Genomic DNA, 22,138 nt, shown 5'->3' on the forward strand with positions numbered 1-22,138 from the left:
CCTGCCCACCTGCTGCAGGTCCTGGCTTTGGTACATAAACATCTTCTACCAGCAGACCCTGAGAGGTTTGGCAAAATCCACAATATCACAGCAGCAAACACGCAGTGACGTCTGCTCCAAATGCCCATTCTCCACCACGTTAAATTAGTTTAAAACATCAAGTTATTAATAAAGATGATACTGCAGAGGAATTTGAAGCTTCAGCTTTGCAGGCAACTTTGCTGCTGGATCACTGGAAAATGGCTTCAACCTCCCAGGAATATGGTCACAATTTCAGTGTTTCTGGAAAAGAAACAGGTTTTTTCACCCTTACAAATGGGAGAAAAGGAGACATAAGCTAAGATGAGCCATCTCCTCTGAGAGGGAGACAGCACGTTCACATGGCAGGCCTGGCTTTAGGCTGGAGCAGGTGCTGAACATCCACGTCCAAATGTCTAACCCAGACCCTGGGCTCCTTTTGGATGATTCTGGTCCTTGTTCCAGCCTGGACCTGAAAAATCTTTTACACTAAACATGGCAAATTGCCATGAAAAGAGCCCTGTTTTTGATAAATCACCCTGTTCTGACAGGATATATTTCCCTGGACATTTTCCAACCAGCTGTAACACTAATACCGCTGGAAAGTCTGTAGTAGGCCTTTCTGCTTGGCTGGGAACACCAGCTCTGTGGAAATCAATGGCAGATGTTACCCAGTGTAAGATCCATTCCCAAATCCAAGTTAAGTCCAACAGCCTGGGAGACTCTGCAGCAAACAGAAATCGTCCTGTGCCGAACTGGCGGGCTCGCAACCTCGCTAACACGCACACCCTGGACACACCTCACGCTCCTCACTCCTGGACAGTCCTTCCTGGCCAAACAAGTTACACTGGTGTTTATTTTCCAATACTTTTTCCATTTTCTGGCAGTGACTACTCTGGAGAGATAATCTGTGAACACGCACGGCTTGGTTCCCTGCCGACCTGGAGCAGCTCCCTGGATGGAGGGAGGTACTGAGCCGGTGACGGAGCTGCACGCAGAGGTGAGCAGCTCCAAAATGTGCAATGGCAGCAGAGGTGTGACCCAGAGGACCTGAGCCCAGGGCTGCGACCGAGGGTCCACGCTTCCGGGGTTGCTGAGTCCCTCTGCCGTTATCAGTGCCCAGCCCCAGGGTGGATGCAACAGAAATGAGGATCATCTCGAGGTGCGCAGAGACCCCTGTGTTGAAGTGTTGGGTGATCTTCATGAGGCAGGAACATCTTCCACTAGATTAAGTTGCCCAAAGCGCCATCCAGTCTGGCCTTGAACACTTCCAATGGTGGGGCACCCACAACTTCTCTGGGCAGCCTGTTCCAGTGTCTCAGCAATTCTTGCAGACCTGAGAGGAACACAGACTCTGCTGGATGGGTCCATTTGCCCAAACAGAGGTACCTGCAGGTGCCAACATCTGGTTTACTCATCCCAGGATCTCTATACTGTCAGTGGAGGAACTTGGCCATTTTTAGAGAGTGCTTGTTTTCCTTCTAAAGAAGAAAAAAGCAGCCCAGGGAACAGCATCGCACAAGAGGGAGTTTCTCCCTGTCAACTGCAAAGAATCATCCTGCCATGATGTGATTTTTCTGTATCAAAACTGCTCATCGTGCTGCACCCTAGGTGTAACCACATCTCAGAAGAATAAAACATCCTCTCTCCCTCTCTCTTCTGGCACACACAGAGCTAAATTCACCTGCAGTCCCCCAGCTTTTACCTATGTATTCTGCAGCTTAATTAATTGACTCTTTTAAAGCACTTTGAGAGAGGAAAGGTGTTTTAAAAGCAGAAAAGGGCCATTAATATCAGATGTCAAACTATAACAAAGAACAACTGTGCTGCTGGTGCTTTCTTGATTAGTCAGAGCACCCCAGGTTGCATTATCTTGTTTGCAACTGTGACAGAAATGTGATGCCAGCCCCTCTTTGGAAAAGTAACTTTTATTTTGTTGAAGCCATACGTTTCCGAGGATAGAGTAAAGCTCACAAGCCATAAATCATGCCCAGATAACAATAATCTCAAACAATAGTTAGTTTGTAGCAGGATGTTGCTTGTTCTGTGATAATCGCTCAGCATTCGAGGCAGATTTCCCATCGCCTGCTCAGACATGCAACACAGAAGAAAAATGCCCTGTGCCGGCTGCGCTTCCCAGTGTTTGAAACCTGAGCATGTTAAGACAGTTTTTAATAATACTGTTCCACATCTGCCCAAATCCTACAGTGCTGCAGCCCCTTAGATATCAAGGACTGTCCGCCCATGAGCACGGGCAGCATGGAGACCTGCTGGCCTGACCCGAGCTAGGCTGGGTAGCCATGGTGTTGAAGACATGGCGACACAGACCTCCCAAGGCGTCTCAGCTTTGCTGCCTCTCAGCACATGAGCTCCCACGTCACTGTGACCAGAGGGTGCACTGGAGATGCTGGTGGAGCTGGGATATGGGGGCTGATGGGTTAAGGTGTGGGGAAGCTGGTCTGGGTGCAGGACCCCCGAGACGTGCATCACCAGCCGTTGTGCAGCACCGCACAGCTAAGGTGGGTGAGAGATAAGGCTGCACAGAAGGCACGAGACAGGCAGCTGTGGGGGGCAGATACCTCCTCCCCAATGCTTGGCCTGCACTTGAGAGCTGCTGCCTTCAGGGGGTGCTGGGGACCCCAGGTGTCCCAGGCTGGTGCCCCTCTCACCTCACCCCGGCATCTCCTGGGACCTGAGCTGGCTGCTTTCCTGCCTTGACGGCTACCATGTAGCTCGAGAGGAGTGCTGGGGTTGGGACAGGGTCTCGTGAAGGAGTGGGAAACCAGCCACACATCTGGCTCTGCAGCAGAGAAGGCACGTTCGAGTAGGCAGAGATGTAAAGTTTGGTTTGGAGAGCATCCGCAGGCTGCTGTCTGCCTGCTGGCAGCAGCAACCTGGACCTTGCCCCTTGCACCCAAAATCCCTGAACCAACAGCTCCAAGGCGAGGGAGGGACTTGTAAAACACCGCTGACTTCACCCAACTATACCCGCATTGGCAACCAAAAGCTGCCTTTCCTTTTGAACAAAGCCAGCGCTGCTTGCAGGCGGCCTCTCTCCACAAACCAGCCTGGCCCGCGAAGGGTGAGACAAGGAGTCACCCTCTCTCGCCCCTCATCCCACTGCCTTCCCACTTCATCCCCATCGATGACATCCCCAACGACACCATTAGCATCATCAGCTGGTTGCACTGAACGCAGCCCCTGAGCAAAGGAAACAACCCTCTGTTACCGCCATGAACCAGCCAAACCTCCTTTACTCGCTGAATCCATCCCTCCCCCAGCTCAGCCTTGCCACAGGCAGCGTGAGACAGGGAAGCAAAGCTGCTGTTGAGTAATTGGGCTTTCTTCAACTCAGGCCTGGCCACCACCAACACAGCACCAGTGGGTCCCCCATGGGGATGGCAGCACTGGCTTGCACACCCCTGGGACTCCTGATGGGATGCTGTGGCAGATCGGGGGTTCACAACTAACCTGGCGCTCGAGGGAGGGACAGAGTTGGGGGTGAAGGGCAGGGTCCGTGCATGTAGGACTCCCAAATGCCTCTGGGAGTCCAGCCAAAGCAAACGCTGCTGAGACTGAGAGCCTCCCTCCTGGAGGCAGCTGCACCATCACATCCAAAGCCCCTCACTGAGCCAAGCCCTGGGGTGGGGCAGCACCCCTGTGCCCTTCTCCAGCAGTAGTGGGTGTCCCTGTGCCCCTTGGCCAGCCACATACCTCTGATGGTCCCCTGCAAAGCCCCCGCATGTGCCCCAGCTCTGGTGTCTCAGATGCGAGGGGTCCTGGCTCAGGCTGGGGGGAAGAAGGGGTGAAGAGCGAGCAGAGAGGATGAGGTGTGCAGAAGAGAGGTCAGATCCTCTGAGGCATAAACATGTCTGCTTGTGCATGAGCTCACCAGGTGGGTATTTACACAGCAAAACGAGCACTGCACCCCAGATCCCCCTCCCACCTCTCCTCCCCTCTGGCAATCCATAGTCCCCATGGGAGACAGAGGCAACACAACCTCTTCTTCCCTCCTCCAGGTTTCCAAAATCAGCTAACGAGGGGAAACGCCCAGCAAAAAGCTTTGGTGTTAGGGCTCAGGTTGAGCTTGGCCATGCTGGTTCCTGCAGCTGCCACAGCCACACAGACCTCTCTTCCTCTGGCGGGTGGCAGACGCCTCTTCCATGAGTGCTGCCAGGACATCCAAGTGCAAGCAACTCACCATGAGTATCCTAATCCCTCTGCCTTTTCTCTCCCGATTGCAGGACTACCTTCCTTGACGTCCCTCAGGCCAGCTTCACTCCCAGCACAGCACCCAGGGGACCCACCTGCCCTGCCCGGAGCTGGCTCCTGCCCCGCTCTGACTCTGCTTCTGGGTACGGGCTATGGAAACAGCAAATGACCCTGCACAAAAGCAGCAAAATCCACCCCCCCTCCCCGTGCACCCCATGTACCACCTCTCCCATGTCCCTTTTCTCTAAGGATGTCCCTGCCAACAACCCAGACCAGTGGGAAGGGCAGAGCTGCTTTTCTTTTGCCCTAGAGGAAAATCCAGCAGGATCATTTTTCCCCAGCGAGGTGTGCTTTCCAAACAAGCCTCAGAAGGACAGCTGTGGTCTTACCCATCGCCAGCCTGGGCATCGTGTCACGGAGACCTCAGGCACATAAATATCGCTGCGTGCTAGGGGAGCTGTCAGCTCTCAAGGGAGGCAGGGCAGGTGGCAACTGATTCAAAGCCAAAAGCGTGACTCCTGGGTGCTGCTGGGCTTTGGAGCATAGAGGCCTGAGACATTCAGGGGCTTAGACCTTCAGGGAACGCCTTGAAGCTTCAGGGCTTAGACCTTCAGTGACCACCAGAGAGGAAGGAGGGGTTGGGGGAAGATGACCTTGGTATGGCTAAGGGAAAATGTTTTCCCACCATGCAAAAGGACAGGCAGTGGGTCTTTCCTCACAGCAAGATCCATGGGATTTCAGCTGCCTGGAACAGCCTGAGGACTATGAGATACACCCGGTCACATCCCCTCCACCAGTGGGACTCCAGTGCAATGAGCAGTGGAACCAAGAGCAGCATTTGCTCCCATCCCACCCTGCTCCCCACTGTTTCCCAGCCCCAAATCCTTGCACTCTTCGCCTCCTCCTTTCTCCAGGTCCCAGAAAACCCTCCATAACTAAAATCCTCCCCTGACCACCACCTCCTCCCTGGTAGAGATGGAATTCTGCAGAGCTCACTGCCAGTGCATAAGTTTCAGTGCTATCATAGCCGGAAAGAAATAACCTCATACCACATTTAGCACGCATCTCCCAGAGGAAGCATCTTGACATCTGCAAATCACAGAAACTTTGTGGCCCGCACTGATAAAACCCGAATACTTTATAATAGACAGAACTTGAGTTACAATGGTGGCATCCCCCAGTGACATTACCTCAGCCCTCCCTGTTACTCCCCAGTCAGTTCATTACTATTAATGTCACTACAATAAATACCAGAACAAAATTGACAGCGTTTGACCACATATCTTAAAGCATTGTCCCGCTCCTCCCTCACTCCGTGTCTTTTCAGCCTTGGTTACCATCCCTATCAGTCATCAGAGGAGCCTTTAGGGACAAACCGTTTGACTATGTGACCAGCCAGGTAATAAAAGCCATGCAGAAGGGCAGCTGTGGCATCGATGACCAGCGAGAAGGTTCCCCCAATCCCAGTGGCCACGTCTTTGAGGACAGAGGGAATGGCACAGATGGTGTGGTAAGGGAAAGCAGCAAGATGAAGGACAAACCCCACGGGGATGCGCAGGATCCTGTAGGTGAGGAATGCCACATCTTGAACAATCTGCACAAAGCCCAGGAAGATGTTGATGATGACCCTCCCCACATCATAGGGGATTCTGATGAGCACCATGCTGATGGCTTTAAGGTAGGACACCACCCCAGTCCATAGGCTGTAGACTCCATCCAGAACCGTACCACCAACCCGCTTGATAACAAGCCACAGAAAATAAAACACAAATTTCACCAGCTCCACAAACACGTAGATGAGGAGTTCCAGAAGTTTGATGAAAGGAGTAGCAATGATGCCAGCCACTCTTCTCACCAAGCCGCTGCCTTTGGCCTCCTGGTTGTCACTTGTTCCTACTCGCTCTCCAGAGCGGATCTGACTGACAGCTTGCAGTATTGCTTTTGTTTTCTCCTGGCTTTTGTTGTCTACCCCACAGTTGCCCTTGAACAAGTGAACTCCTGCTAGAAGCTGCTTCTCCAGCTCTCCCACTGTGAGGTCCTCCAAGCTGTTTTCATCATTCATTTTTTTCACTAGTCCCAGGGACCATCCCTCCAGAGCATCACAGCAGGCTGCCAGCCAGAGGGTCTCTGGCACTGACACCTTGCCTTTAACTCGGATACTGGAAGGAATTGCACCTGCAAGGAGATACAGATGATCCTTCTTGGAGCAGTGAGGGACCAGAGCTTGCTCCACTACCCTCCCGACGTCTCTGTGCCAGCTTTTGCTCAGAGACGGGCTCAGAGGGACGGCATTCGTGAGCGTGTAAGTGGCCATCTGGAAATCCTCCTCATTGAGCAAGCTGGGATTGAGCAGCCCTCTCTCATAATCGGAGCCCACGTAGTCTGAGGTCAGGGCTTGATTTGCACCAAGGTTGGTCACAGTGCCAACGATATCGGCTTCGTGCACCATCTCATGCAGGTCATTTTCTGGATCGTCTATCTAAAATAGTAGAGAGGAGAGTTACTTGATGCAATTTGCCTTTCTAGAAAGCAACATGTAAAATGGTCCTTGAAGTATATTTTCCATTATGACTGCTACTACACGCTGTGCTTCAGGTCACATCCTGTGCTCCCTCCTTATTTTCCTTGCAGCACTTCAGAGGAGTGTATGCTCTACTTAGCTGCCGTGCCAAACCCATCAGTTCAGGCTGCAAGGGATGCTTGCAGCTCTCCAGTCTGGTCTGCAGCACAATGCAGCCTCCAGAATCTCACCAGCCACCCTGCACCAAGCCTCTAACTTGTGCTTCTTTTTTTTCTAGAAGAGATTTTTTAAGGCCAATAGATGGCTTGATGGCCATGTTCTTACCTCCTACAGTGGTGGTATCTCCAGTTCCTTTAAGCACCTACCATGACACTTCAATTCAGTCCCTCTGAACTATCAAATCCAAGCCATGAAGAAAAAAAATACGGCATATAAGACGCCCAGAGAAGGCATCTACCTCTCACCACTGATTGTGTAAGGAGCCTGAATGAAGGCAGGTGCCATGACAGGTAACCTGAACTTCCCTGTCTTGAACACAGACACAGCAGTGAGCTCCTAGGGTTCTCTCAGGGCTTGTCATTAGTAGTCTGAACCTCATGTCATTAATAATCTGAACCTCACATCATTAATAGTCTGAACCTCATCCTTAATGACCACACAGCTCCTCACATAACATGGGTGAGGATGCCATCACCACAGGTCCTTGATGGAATCTGTGCTACCTGCTCATGCCTGCCATTCCCGCGCCGCAGAGCCAGAGGTAGCGATTGCTGCAGCAGACGTCCCTCCCAGAGCCGTGTGCGGGAAGGTAACGAGCAGTGGGAGCAGGAGCACTGAACGCCAGGACGTGCTCAGGTCTTTCTGGGGCGGCCACAGCTCTGTCTGCTCCTTAGTCACTTCTAGTGACACTGCCAGCAGCTGCTCCAGGGAGGTGTGCCAGACAGATTGCCATTGTCTTCCCCAAATTAGAGGGTGAGCATGTTGGTAGAAGCTATGGGGTGGCAGACGGTCTCTTGCAGTCACGGCCCCCTGTGGTCACTGTTTCAGAGGCCGTGGCCGTCAGCTCCCAGCGCTCTGCTGGCCCAGTTAAACATGCTGTCTTTGCTCCTGACCTACAGATTGTTTACTGCGCTATTTAACACACACTTTGGAGCCATCTATGGCAGACAACTCATTTTCTACCTTGAATCACTCTGCAGTCATCCTTCCTCGTCCCCTGACCGTCCTGCGATGCACTTGGACAGATGTCCAATTACATCCTTGCAACCTTACCCAGAGTTTGCATCCTCCTAGTGCTGCATCACCTCCTCGCAGCTCTGCACCAGCCTGTGCTGAGTGTCCGGGTGAAAGGGCCAGCGCCAGCAGCTATCCCTCACCCTCACAAGAGGACTGAGCTCTGGCTGGCCTCCTCCATCAGCCAAGCCCCCGCCGTCCAGGGCTCCTTCCGCACCAAGGCTGGTCACAGTGCCAACACTAGCCCTTGCAGAGGGCTGCATTACCCCCATCTCCTGCTAGGAGGTTTCTTGCACTTCATTTTGATGTATCTGATGCTTATTGCTTCAGGACTGGAAGGATCACAGCAAGTCCTACATGCTGATGCACAAGTTGTAGCTTTTTCTAAATATACCACTTAAGAAAAAAAGACTTACTCTGTGCCTCTTCTGCCTTATTCTGCTCCTCTTGCTCAGACACCCCAAATTCACAGGCTGCAGCTGGCTGACGAGGCCATTTTGCGTTCCACAAAATCACCGTCCCTTCCTGCCTCCCCAAACCCATTCTCCCCATTCTGATGAGACGATGGTGCTTCCCATGGGACAAGGGGTGCACCCAGTGTGTTTAATCTCACGGTGATGGAGGACAGATCATGGGTGCAAGGCTGTGCCTGGGAACTGCCCCCCATGCTATGGCCCTGTTGAGCAGAGACACTCATCGCTTCTCGCTCCACGGCAGCTCTGCAGCCCCTTTCCTGCTCCAGGACCCTACCACCTTCTTGACAAATGAAGGGAAACAGTGGGGGGGGGGGGGGTCTGAGGTGCCATACCACAAGGACATGTAGACCCGTGATGTGTCAGCTCTGCCTCCTGGCAGAGATTCCCAGCCTACATGAAGTAGATGGTATAAACTTATTTCTCTGCTTATGAGCTGATGCATGCAAACCTTGAGGTGCCTATCAAGAAAATATGTCTCCGGTTACCCATTCAGCTGCAGGCTTTTGCACATACCATTGGGGTTGTTTAGGTGCAATTAAAAAAGAACATGATAAAAATGCAGCCGTGTGCTGTTCATGTGTACAGCTCTGACATCACATAATAACTCATATTATGGTTTGTAATAACTCATGTGTAACTAAGGTTTTCACGTCTCCTCCAGCTCAGCCCCAAAGGCATGCTGTCTCCAGCACCACATCTAATCTGCATTGCAAGCTACCTTTCCTTGCTGCTTCAAAAAGCTTTTGGTTTGTGTCACTGCCAGAGCATATCTGCATTCGTGGAGTCAGCCATGAAGCCACCTGCCCAAACAACCTGGAATAGCTAAGGGCAAGATCCAAGCAGACAGGTAAACACCTCATTCATAGGATGGGGATTTAAAAATAAATTATGCATCTGAACACCTGTATGGATGTGAGCACCTAACAATATCGATGCGCTTCATAAAGTGGGGGTTGCATTTTCACAGGAGGGGCAGAGCGGGGTTAAAAGTATGGCAACACACAGCTATTAGAGCAAGCAGCTTCCATCAAGTTTGGTCATTTAACAAGGCAGGACACTGTTACCTCCCACCTTCCCCACCCCAGTACTTAGGATCCCAGGTGAACTTCAGCATCCCACTCCCCTCGCTATTGCCTCAGGCACGCTTGTGCCTTTGATTGCAGTGGAACAATCGCACCCAGCCTTAGCGTGGGACTCGTTTCTCAGGGAGGAGGCACGGTACATCTTATGCCAAGGTTTCTGTTGTAGGACGTTCACATGAGTGGCTCTAGAAGTACCTGTTTCTCTTGACTGTCTGCCAAGAGAGATAGCAAGAACAGCTCAGAGGTAGCTAAGTTGGGTGATACAAATCCCACCTTGGTCATCTGGCTGGTGGTAGTCATCAACCAAATGAAAACAAGGTGATTCATCTAGACCCTCATACATTAGGACAGAAAAAGAAACTCCAGAGTTTTCCATCTCCCTCTAAGCTCCAGAAAGAGTCAAAAACATAGGTTTTCAGACAACCAAAACAAGATGAGGTGAAAGCCACCTAAGTGACTTGCTGTCAACCCCTAGGAAATCCGGCAGAGCAAGTTTTCAGACCTGAGCTTGGGGAAGTCCCATCAGTACCCTGCTCATCAGCCTACCCTGCCTGCTCTCTAATTTTTCACTAATTGCTGACTTAATTTGCTGTTTCCAGCTGCCAATCGGCAGTGGGTGGCACTGACATTCCTCGCACTTCTCACCCAATTACTGCCTCTGTGCTACATTCCGCATTTGTTTCTCAGGCAGACATTCCTGAGGAGGTAGGCATGCAGGGAGTGAGATGGTGCCCTCACCACTTACATCATTACCCAAAAAAACCCCCATGTGACAACCCTGAGGCCCTTACCAGAGTGCTGAGAGCATTTAAATAGTGATTTCTTTCTGCTTGTTGTACCTCTGCATCTCCATGTGCACACACATAGGCGTAAGCACATGCCACTGTGCAGCTGAGCCTGCTCATACCCGGCCATCCCTGTCTTGGCAAAGAAATTACCCAGAAAATAGGCATTGTAACCTCACGGGGCTATGCTGCAGAGCAGGTGTTGCTAAGGGTTCCCTTCAGCAGCCATCTGACCTTTCCTAACCATCTGACCTAGCCTTGATAGGAACACACACAATGGATGTGAAATCTCTTCCCCACTTTCTCCTCCCAGATTCAGTGTGGCAGTGCCTGAGAGAGGTGTTCGTGCTTATTTCTTGACCTACAGGAATTTTTTGTAGTCCTGATTTCCTTCCCTTACAGATTCTTCTGCCAATTTTTTTCCTAGTAGTTTTCTGTCTCATACTGAGGTTCCTCCAGTGACCCACAGAGCTGCTACCTCCCACCTCCGAGACACCGACATTTCAGCAATGGGTGACGGGAACTCATTAGTGTAAACTAAGAACAGACCCACAGCAACCCATGGGGATGCTCTGAAGAAGCCAGAGCAACTAAAGGTAGCACCTGGCCAATTATTTCTGGGGCTGCGGTACACTTTGGAGGCAGGAGACACATGGTTGGGGCTCTGGGGCGCTGGCAGGGGTGACAAGGTGTGGGGTGGAGAGGCGTGGAGCAGGGAAGGCAGGGGAGCCAGCTGGAGGGAAGTGCTGGAGAACTGAAGCTGCTGTGGAGGAGCCTGCCTGGGTAGGTCTGGTGAGTCAGACCATGAGGAGCAGGAGGAGATATGGTGGCTGGAGGTGATGAAAGGCATCAGTGGCCAAGGCAAATGGGAAAGGATCTCATCTCTGCCACTTTGCCTTGCTGCCTCCATGACACTGACAGCAGATGCTCACTCACCTAGGTCCTCTTTGTGCTTTGGAAATTCACCACCCTTTCTCAACTCCATAACGGCAGTCTGCAAAAAGCTTCCCTCTGTTCTAAAAGGGCAAGCAAACACCTCCCACAGCCATATGTGAAGTGGAAGAAGAGCAGATCAAAGGGCCCTTGGGAACCTCTGCATCTCAAACCCCAGCCCAGAGATCAGGCAGACAGTCCAAGGTGAAGACAGGGACATAGGATCTCCCGTCTTCACTGCCTGTGACCTCATGGCCTGAGTGTCTCATCACCCCACACGAGCAACACGAGCATGGCAGCTGCTCTCCTGGGACAGGGGTGAGGTTTGACTCTGGCTATGTCCAGCACCCGAGGGCCCCGCTCCCAACACGCCGCGCTGGTACTGCAGCCGTTCCTGCTCTGGCGAAGCACCCTTGCATGCTGCCAGTCTTTCCTGAGCTCGAGAGTCAGAGGTAGCCTGGTGTCTGCTACAAAATTCCCCGTGATCGCTGCTGAAAAACCTGAACCACAGCAAAATAAAAGAGGTAAGGAGTACTGGTTCTCTTAGGGCACCAGCAGCAAGTTTTTAAGGATTTCCTTTAAATATAACAGCCTGAAGGACTTGCCTAAACATGCCAAGTGTCAAGGGAGACAAAAACCACTGAGGGTCCTGCAAAATTAATTTTATCCTGCACACTCCTGACCCAGCTGAAGCCTGCACACTCCAGGACATGGCAATCATTTCCATACAGGAGTCTGTGTAACAGGGACACGACAAAAAGCTGCAGCGTCAACTTGGTGAACCGCAAATGGATGTTTTATCCCTGCGCAGCGAAGCTAAAGAGCTCTTATCAACACTGCGATCACGCTGGCAACAAAACAAACTTCAACTTGCCACTGCGATGTTTAACCCTGCTCCCCACCGGCAGTGCTCCCTGCCCGTGATAGCTGGCTAGGCAGGACAGACCCATCAGCTGGGGTCAGAGATGACCTTCCTCTCCCCTCCCAGCTTTCATTAATAAGCCCCATGGGACAAGGAAATATTTGTTTGCTCAGTTCCAAGCACAAAAATAAGTTCTGCTTGTGTTAAATCAATATCGAAAGGAGTTCAACAAGCAGAGCTCCTGCCTCCTTTGCAAAATCCTATCCCCAGAGGAAACGTTCTCCAGGAACATTTGCTTTACAGCGAAGGAAAAGCTGACTTACCTGTGGTTCGACCAGCCAGTTCACCTCCTCGTTTTGGGCTGCCTTTGTATACTTAAAAGCTGAATAAAGAGGGATTTTGTCCTTCGTACTGTAGAGGGTTGCAAAGCGTGGCTCTTTGTTGTACCGCTGACAGATTTTCACATGGAACGGCTCCGTAAACCCTTCGGGTGGGAATTGTCCAGGGAAGAACACGTTACACTCGGCAAAACCAGTTTCATCCTCTCCGACAACTCTGCCCTGGGAAAAGCCTGGGAAAACCGAGAGGCAAAGCAAAAACACAACTGACGTCTTCATGGTCTGCTCCCTGGAGCTGAGGGGAGCCCCGTCTGCCTCCGCTGGGTACGGCAGAGGACCTGTGCCCTGAGCCCATGCAGCAGCGCAGCCAGAAAGCGTCTGGAATTCGGGTGTAGCGTGCGAGGGAAATGAAATATGAAACCACAGCCGATCCCTTCGGGCAGCCAGCGCTTTCTGCAGGCAGCGCCCTGTGAAACCGAACGTGCGCCCGGCTGCGCTGACACACGCTGCGGACGCCAACCGCCCGCAGGAGATAACACCAAGCAACCTGAAATCATCAGGGCTGGCCGGGAAGAGGAGGAGGGAAGCCTTCGGCGGTGCGGGGATAGAGCTGAGCAGCACCGGCTGTCCGGGCTGGGGCTCAGCGCCCGCAGGGGTGTGGTGTGCTGCATTGCAGCAGAGTCCCCGGCAGGAATTTTGGCTGACACAGCCAGAAATCTTCTTGGGGCTGCCAGGGGGGATGCTGCAAAATCAGATTGGCCGCCCCAAAGAAGGTGTTAGCTGCCCTCTCCGGCTGCGAGCCTGGACAAAGGAGGGGGAGAGGAAGGGAGAGGGAGAAGAGAGGTGGCAGGATATTGGAACTGCTGGGAACCCACTTTGCCCCTTTTTGGGGTGCCTGTCATCACTATTGGTGCTGACCACATGCTGCTAAGGCGCCTGGGAAAGGCATACTCCTCCTGTCTCTCCTGGAGCTGTATGGGGCATCCAAAATCCTCCAGTATCACCTCACCTTGGCAGACCCTCCCTCAGAAGAGATTAAAAGAGGCAAAAGGAGAAAGAGCCTCGGATCACGTACCCTTAAGCAACACCCACCTCCGAATATTTTGACCAAACTTATAGAGCTGGCCAAAAAAAAAAAAAAAAAAAAATCTACCTAAAGGTAATAAAACTCTTCCTCTGCATTTACCATCTGCTCCATGAGCAGCTGCCTGTGATACCTCGGCTACTGCTGGGCAAACGGCCGTCGTCCTTCAGTGGCTGGGAAAAATAATGTTTTCAGAATAGTGGGGATGGAAAGGAGACTACAGGGCAGTTCCTCAGAGTCAAGAAAATGTGCGTTTTCCCACCCAAGAAGTTAGATATGATCAGCTGTGTCGCCAACAACTTAAAAATTCCCGGGTGCCAATAAGGCACAGGTCCCTTTTTATAATGTGATGTCCAAGCAAAAAACTCCCAAGTGCTACCGACCCACAAGTGCTTTGCAGACGAGGCAGGAGTAGTCTATATTGCAAATGACGAAATTGGACAGCGGGTGGTTAAAGTGCCTGCCCAAGGTCAGGGAAGGAGCCTGTAAAAGCACTAAAAATAGACTGGACTCTAAGACTCATTCCTCTACTCAGGGATGACTTCTAGAAGTATCAAGGCAAGGAAATACGTCAGCACCCCTTGGTGTGATGTTATCAGCTGGGGGACAGAGAGGCAGGCTGGACAGGCTGGGGAACAACAGGAAATGTAGTAAGTGGGCTTGGTTTGGGTCCAGTCAGACGCCTGGTCACCCAGCCCTGACAGAAAGAGTTAGTCATGTTCAGGAAAGACGATGGAAATAAAAGCGGAGACAGCCTGGCCTGAGGACAGCAGCTCTAAAAGACAGGCTTAAAATTTCATTTTCCTGGATGTAAAAAGGCTCCTGGGAAATCAAGAACTGAAGCTAAACCTTAGCAATTAGATGTTTTTCTGATCCCAGGATTGCAATTACCTGGGCAGCAAAAGAAAATATTTTCACAAGCACAATAAGTCCTGCTCCCCAGGCGATGCCTTTAAACACCCCACTCCAAGATGTGTTACCCCAGGACAGGCATGTCCCAGTCCAACAGAAAGGTGTCTCAAGGTGGGCATAACAGTGACCAGCACGCTGAGCAGATCGATGACTTCCACCAGGAAACATCCTGCCTCTGTCCTGGACCTGCACATCAACTTCCTGCCCCAAAGTGGCACCTCTGTCTCATTGGATGCAGAGCCCTAAGCTGTCTTCTGAGCCTCAAGGGCTTCTTACCTGCTTTTTGGGAACTCTGAGATGCTCTTTCCTTTCAGGCTGTGAAGCTGGGGTCTGCCAGCCTGTTTAGCTCTGTATTTACCAGCAAACGGATAACCCTTGACTCAGCCTGAAGAGCAAGAGCCTTAGGCTCTCACGTCCCATGAAGAGCAACAGTGTGAAAGCCAGCATGGAGTTCCACTCTTCTACTCCCAATCACATTTTCTTTTCAAGCAAGGCCCCTCTCCAGTTTCTATCTAATTTAACATAGCTGTTGCGACCCTTGAACAGGGAGCTGTATATTTTTTTCTGTTCTTGCTAACACCACTATTACTTAAGAGACTAGTGCTATCATCATGGTGTGGCACTCACTGTGCTGAGGAGATAAAGGCCAAAGGACTGCCCTGCCCCGGGAAGATCACGCTCTCAGCCAAGGGATCACAGACAGACACAGCAGTCAAACACAGAGAGGTGGAGTTGGTCAGAGGTTTTGACGACTCAGTGCTCCAATAGCTTATCCTATAGGCAGTGACAGGGAGCGATGCCTATAGGGACTGATACCAAAGGGAGTGTTAAGATCGAATCCAAAACAGCCCTAAGGCTCTTGATGGGAGCAGAAGGGCTCTGGCAAAATGCAGACTGGGTTGGAAGTGTGAGCTGGTGGTGGCAGCATGGCCTCACGGGAGCTGGGTCCAAGCCTGCTGAGGGGTGACAGTCCAACAAGCCCAACGGTGCCAGCAGTGCAGGCGAGCACCTTGTGTTTGACGTGGTGGAGGAGAGAGAGCCCAGGGAAGATGCAAAGAAGCAGGTGATGTGGTCAAAGGGGCACATGAGAAAAGCAGTCTCTCGGTGGCAGGCAGAGCTGTGTGGGAGGACAGGAGAGGCTGTAGGCAATAGACTGGACGGACACAGAGTTTGCAAGGCATACCAGAGATAAAGTGTGTTGGGGAAAACAAATTAAGGGCAGAGAGACTGGAGAGAGGGAAGGGTAAGAAAAGAGGTAAGGATCTAGAAAATGGTGTTGACCAGGAAGAAAAGGAGGATGTTGGGCAAAAATTAGAGTTGAGGAGGATCTGCATTCCTTAAAACTGGGGTACTAAGGAAAGGTTAAGAAGGAAAATGAATGGAAATAGGTGTGAGGAAATCCAGGAGGTGGATTGCGATGGGTCAAGTGAGATGACAGCAAGCTGAGGAAAGCTATCTCCTTCTGTGGTAAGAAAATGAGGAGAAAACATTAGGAGGAAGAGGGGGAAAGGAGAATGACAGGACGATTTCATCCATCTTCATTGACCATGGATGACCAGTCCTCCTCTTCCCCAAGGGTCTCAAGCACCAAGTCCAATGTCTCAAAGAAAAGAATGCCTCCCTGCAAAACAAACTTGAAGAGCACACCAGCGTTCAAACCCTTTAGCCATGAAGAAGCTGCTGGGCTCATCTGCCTGCTTTCCCACGCTGTGCCTCCAGCCCTGTCTCTCTATTCACACGGCTGACACTGGATTTGCTACAAATAGCAAATCTTTCTCCTCACATGCCTGAACCCTCTAGTCTAGTCTTTCAAAACATTCTTGACTCCAAATATTTTTCCAGGCCGGATCTCCTGTGTCCTACCACGACCTCTGGGTGGGACCTCAGTGCTGTGTGTGACTGTCTCATTTTTCTGAGAAGGAGAGGAAGAAGAAAGTGTCTCCACGGGCAAGCAGTCCCACTGGAGGGGCACCATCGGAATCAGTGGAGATACCAAGGATTGGGCTTGGAGCACGGCCGTGCCAGCAGACATGCCATGGCATGTCAGAGAGCACATCTGCCTCCTCACTGTCTCATGGGGAAACAGCCTCTTCTTTAAAATTAGCTTAAAAACTTGGTCTGGGAAAGGAGCCCAGTGCTGAGCTAGGGAGAAAAGCAGGAGCTAAACAATGTTCCTATTAAAAGTAAGAGATTCAAGGGCCAGCGGGGCAGAAGGACAATAAACTCTTTGAGGAAGAGCTTAGCAACATGCTGTTGGGATTTGGATTCCCACCTAAAACCAGGTCTTGATGCCAGTCTCTGCTGCCTACTCATTAGGTGTTCACACAGATGTCTTCACGCCTTCCCCACGGTGCCCTTGTGCTGGTGAGGAGTGGCCCACCGCTGACCGTGCTGCTGTGTTGCTCACCTTCTGCCGTGATGCCCACAAAAAAGGGTGGGCCAGCAAGGGGCCACTAACCCTCTCAAACTGCCAGGGACGCTGATCTGAGAAAAAGACGAGGAGGTTTAAACCAAAATTATGGAGGAGGTTGTCTGTGGTGCACAGTCAGAGGAAGAGGATGATGACCGGGAAAAGTGAAGCACCCAAACATGCTGCTCTCTGGGCAGTAACACTGTTAAGACAGGGACTGGTTCTGGGTTTGTACAAAAACTTGCACAGTGGGAGTCTGACGGGGACCTTGTAAACCATGAAGTACAAATGCATTGCATAAATACTGAATATAATTAATAAAATCCAAAGACTACATACTTTGGCACTTTATTACAGGCTTCAGACTCAAGAGATCTCTGTTAATGTCCAGGCTGTTAGAAACAAACACAACGACAATCCTGTGCTTGACAGCAGAAGTAGCATAGATTAGGATTAGCAGTACAAGGCCACGTTTTTAATAGTGCCAATGATTAACTATCAAAATGAGTTATTTAGAGATGCACTGAGAGCTCCAACACTTTCATTCTTTAAATCAAGATATGTTTTTTAACACAATAACAACTACAATAAATGAATTGATGCTTCAAGTGTAATCGCCTTTGTTTTACAGATCGTCAGTTGGTCAGAGCCACAACAGTTCTTTCACACCTTAAATCTGTTTTGGGCAGGAAAGTTCCCCACTTGCATGCTTTTCTTCTAGGTATTATTACTGACTTTTTATTATTTGTTATATTTTATTTTTTCAAAAGTGCGGTGCGATTCAGACAATGCTGAGAGCTCGCTGTGCTAGCTGCTGCCTGAAAACAAGGCGTGAGACAGCTCGTGACAGTCTGCATTGACAGAAGACTGATGAGTGGGAACAAAATTAGATGTATAGACTTGTTAGGCTTGCATCATCTCAGAAGAGGGAATGAGAAAGCCATAATCCTTGAGAAAGCTAAACCTGCTGGCAGGATCCAGAAGCTTTAATCAAGAAACAAGATAGCAGCCGCACCCAGGACTGCCTGTCTCCAGTAACACTACCGTGTTTTGGAACAAAGGAGTGGGAGGAGGAGTGACATGTTCTGCATTAAGGGTTTGGCCAGACCCGATAGATGGAGGTGAGGTTCCAGCTGCTCCCCAGTTCCAACGTCCTCCATGCCGCTCAGATCAGCAGTGGAGATGCCCACATGGACCCCAGTCATCCCAACAGCCGAAGCAGAGAAGTGGGCACCCCAAGGGTGTGACTTGCATCATCCTACATGGCCAGGAGAGGATGAGATGGCATCCTCCTGATACACCTCCGTCTCTGTGCCGGCTGTAAAGTGAGCCCAGGATGTCCACAGCTGGTCAGACAAACCGTGGGCAGGACCCAGCGTACTCCCGCCACCGCAGGGATTTAGCTCGTGAAATATCAAGCGTGTTGGCTGTGCGAGGGAAGGGGGAGCAGATCTCTCTCCATTCTCCATTCAGGCCTTGGGCTTGCTACTGAAATACATATTGCAACTGCTGCTAGGCATAAATGTAATATCATATTTTCCCCTTATGTTGTTTCTTGGCCAGTACGGCCTGGGGAAAGATTTAGACATGAAAAACACAATCAACAGTCCCAGGATCCCATTACTGCCGTGAGTACAGGGCACAGCTTCTGCCCTCGCAGTTCACAGAATAGCATTGGTGTGTGACAGCCAGGACAAAGTATTTCCTCTAAAAAACAAAAGCAGCAGTGCTTGTAGTCACACTAACTGACAGCAGGGTGGAAGGAAGTACTGGCCTTAAATTAGTGCTTTAAACAGTGGCTAGTGGGACTGCAGGTTAAATTACAAGTGAGAAAACCCAAAGCCTCTGGAGAGCAGACCTGGGAGTCTCCTGATTTTGAAAACAGGTCAGAAGAAGAGAAGAGCCAGACTTTGCAGCGTCTCTGATGCAATCTGCTGCGTAACTGTCTGACTTGACTTTCTTGGGAGATGGTATTAACTTGTCCATGGCTGTGTAACACTTGTCATATACCAGGCTGAGGCGCAACCAGTCCCCAAACCCTGGTTCACCAGGTGACATTCAGGGTGCACTCAGCTCCAGGGCTATAGCATCTCATGTCTAGATCTCCTTCCCCACAGTAAAACTCAAGATCTCAGGGCAGGTGTTACAGCTCCCCAGAAGATGCACGAGAACAGAAATCACAGAAGCCAGCATATTACACAGGGACCCTCATAAGCTAGACAGTCACTGCTGACAAAATATAAGGCTTTGGCACTGCTTTGCAGAAAGAATTAAAAGCCTGCATATCCTCAAGATCCGTAGCCATGAATCCTCTCCTGGCTGCAGGCACTCAAGGAAAGGTAACTTGGTTTGTTCTCTAACTCTTAAGCTCAGTATCAGCATCTAGGTGATTGAGGTTTTAGTGTTACCTCCATCAGGAGGCAGAAGAGGTTTGGGGTCAATTGTATCACTGCCGTGAAGTGCTCCAGTCACTGTCCTGCTGCCCCAAGCTGCTTGCTATTGGACTTTGCACAAATAGTCACCTATTCACAAAGTCAGAAAGCGAAACACCTTCTGCCCTTTAGTTCTGCAGTGAAAGCACAAGAGCAAGAGACTCGTGGTCCACCTGGACCCTCTAAGCAGCAGCCCCTGTGCCCATGCCACACCACCAAGCTCTCGATCTCCTCTGTGCAGCACCCAAATGAACAGGAACCCCCTGGAGAGGACCCCGGCCCTCTACCCTTCCCCCAGTACAAGGCAGTACGTAACCACTCCATGTTTCTAACTGAGCATCCTTACACCTGATGCGGAGTGCTTTGAAGCCTACCTAGCACAGATTACTGAGCTCATAGCTGGTAAAGACTGCAGGAGTTGGAGTTGTTGGAGTAGGCAGGCTCCAAAACAACGAAAACTTGAAGGGGGGAGAGATGCGAATAGTGCAGAAAGCACATTCATTGCACGCCAAACATTCCTGTGCAAGCCCTACCCCCACAGGCACCAGCTCCGTTGTCCTTCCCTCCACAGCCGCTCATCCAACCGCTGTGCTGTGGTGGGACTCCCGACCGGCGGGATGCAGCACCTTGCACAGGAGCAGGATTCCTCCCTCTATTCCTGCTTAAAATTTTACATGCGAGGATGGCAAAACAAAGTTACTAAGCGCATGCTGAGGTAGTACTGGATAGAAGCAATGAGGTCAAGCTGCTTCATGTGCATGTTTTTGCACATGAGCAGCATGGGCTGCGGGGACAGATGTGAGATGTGGCTGCTTGTACCATGCCCATGGCAGGCAACAGGCCAAGGGGAATGGGAAAGGGAGGGAGGGGAGCGCAAAGTTTAGTTTCAGTTACTAATCCTCAGCAGCAATGATACAGAAACAGGCAGAGTCTTGCCAGGACGAGGCACATCTGTAGACGCGTTTGCAGCACACATCTTCTTGCTGAGCCCCGAGTCTGCAGGGGAGCACGCAACGCCCTGTTCAAAAGGCCTCCAGCTTCTGCAGGCAGGGCTTTGCTTACACCCACCACGGAGCTCCATGTTCAGCTGAAGGAACTGGCTACCACAAATCCTGAACCAACCAACTCTGCTAATCAGGTTTTGACACTCCTAACTGCTTAAGACTTCCCGTTCCAATGCCCAAACCCCAAAACACAGATCAAAACCCAGGAAGGGAACAAGTTTTGCCAGGCTCATCTCATCCAGGACGGACTTCAGTCATGGTTACTGATCTTGTAGGATCAGCCTCCTACTGATCTTGTAGGAGAAGCCTTTGGTCCATTATCGGTGGGTTTATAAAGAAGGAAATGTGCAGGACTTGGGGAGGGGGGTTACTTTTTCACTTTCCCCAGGCGAGTGGCAGTGCTGGGAAGAAAATACCACTGTCCTGAGCGCCAGCCCTCTGCACTGGCACAGCCCCACATAAGCAAAAGGCTCCCTCGAAGCCCCACCAGCTAAAATACCACGAATTTGCAATCAAGACCTGAAGGAGAATCAACCTGGTTGATCTGGCTTGCATGTAGGGAGTTCATTGTTTTCCAAGCTGTTGTTCTTTGTTTTCATCTGAATCAGAGTAAACTCGCTTCTGCCCACGTCTGAAGGAAACAATGCGAGTGTTTAAGACTCTTCCAATGCCAGAATCGCCTTGCTACTGGGCGAACCCTTTGCACACCGTGCTAGTTCAGTAACTAAAGGATAACTAAGGATAACCGCAGGCATCAAAGGCGCCTTGTTATTGCTTGGTCCACTGTCAACCAACCTTCTTCCTAGTTAATTTCTGCAGAGGGCACATTAATACCGCCAGATATGGGATAAAAGTTCTCCAATACCCTAAAAGTCCCAAGAAGGTCTATAACTGGTTTACTGTAGTTGGTATGGAAATCACTGGACTGTGTGCTGTACATTATTTGGTATTTCTCTAATCGGTCCATGCCAAACTATTCCCAAAAATTGTACAGTGGTACTAGGGCTCTGTATTTTCTTTTGATTAAATGCATAACCTTGGGCCTGCAAATGCATTTTCAGCAATTCGGCAGCTGCTTCGATTTCTTGTTGTGACTCTGCCATAATGAATTAGAGCATTAATATAACGGTAAACAGTACCCCACCATAGTGCTACATCAGCTGCTATCATTTGGTGGCAAATGGAGGGACTGTGTTTGTATCCCTGAGGCAATAAATGGAAAGTATATTGCTTTTGTTGCCAAATAAAGGCAAACTGGTCTTGACTTTCTGAAGCAATGGCTATCGAAAAGAAAGCATTAGCAAGATCTATCACCACTTTCCAGGGTTGTACATTTTTGCTAATTTTTTCAATGTCAGAGTCACCCTGCCTGGTACCGTAACTGCAAGTGGGAGGAGTGACTTTATTCAATTCTCTATAATCTGCAGTCATTTTCCAAGTGACGTCTGGTTTTCAAATAGGCCAAACAGGATTATTGAAACCAGTCATAGTTTCCTTACGGATTCCCACTTGTTGAAGTGTCAGAATGGTTTGATAATTTCTCCCTCCCCCCTGGAATACGATACTGTTTTACAGTTACCACCTTGGTAGGATGGGCAGCACAACAGGATCCCACTTCAGGAATCCACACAAGGTGGTTACAGGTCGAATGGCAAATCCATTAAAGGAACACAAGGGCATTGGTCCCCCTGATGGTAAGAGGCTACAGTGCGGCAGCTTGGGGGGACCTGGTGTGGTGGGCTGACCCAATGTGTTGGTTTTGCGTGGCAAGGTTTTGGGGTATCACTCCCCTCTAATGAAAGAGGGGAGTGATAGAGTGGATCTGGTGGGCACCTG

At 50.6% G+C, this 22,138-nt stretch overlaps 1 protein-coding gene across 1 annotated transcript; it reads right to left on the bottom strand.

Moving 5' to 3' along the window:
* Window positions 1-5,283: 5,283 nt before the first annotated feature.
* Window positions 5,284-13,122, bottom strand: ENDOD1 (endonuclease domain containing 1). The gene is made up of 2 exons (XM_010298036.2): window positions 12,446-13,122; window positions 5,284-6,709 (listed from the first exon to the last, which is right to left on the bottom strand). The coding sequence occupies exons 1-2, from the start codon at window positions 12,737-12,739 to the stop codon at window positions 5,576-5,578; spliced, it is 1,428 nt and encodes a 475-aa protein (XP_010296338.2). The 5' UTR covers window positions 12,740-13,122; the 3' UTR covers window positions 5,284-5,575.
* Between the last annotated feature and the right edge of the window lie 9,016 nt (window positions 13,123-22,138).

This window comes from Balearica regulorum, chromosome 1, assembly GCF_011004875.1.
Source record: "Balearica regulorum gibbericeps isolate bBalReg1 chromosome 1, bBalReg1.pri, whole genome shotgun sequence".
NCBI lineage: Eukaryota > Metazoa > Chordata > Aves > Gruiformes > Gruidae > Balearica > Balearica regulorum.

Bases quoted from the DNA above. Each gene is read 5' to 3' on its own strand.
- ENDOD1 (XM_010298036.2), bottom strand. From the start codon at position 12,739: ATGAAGACGTCAGTTGTGTTTTTGCTTTGCCTCTCGGTTTTCCCAGGC. The intron at 6,710-12,445 runs GTAAGTCAGCTT...CTACTATTTTAG, and splicing joins ACTGGCTGGTCGAACCACAG to ATAGACGATCCAGAAAATGA.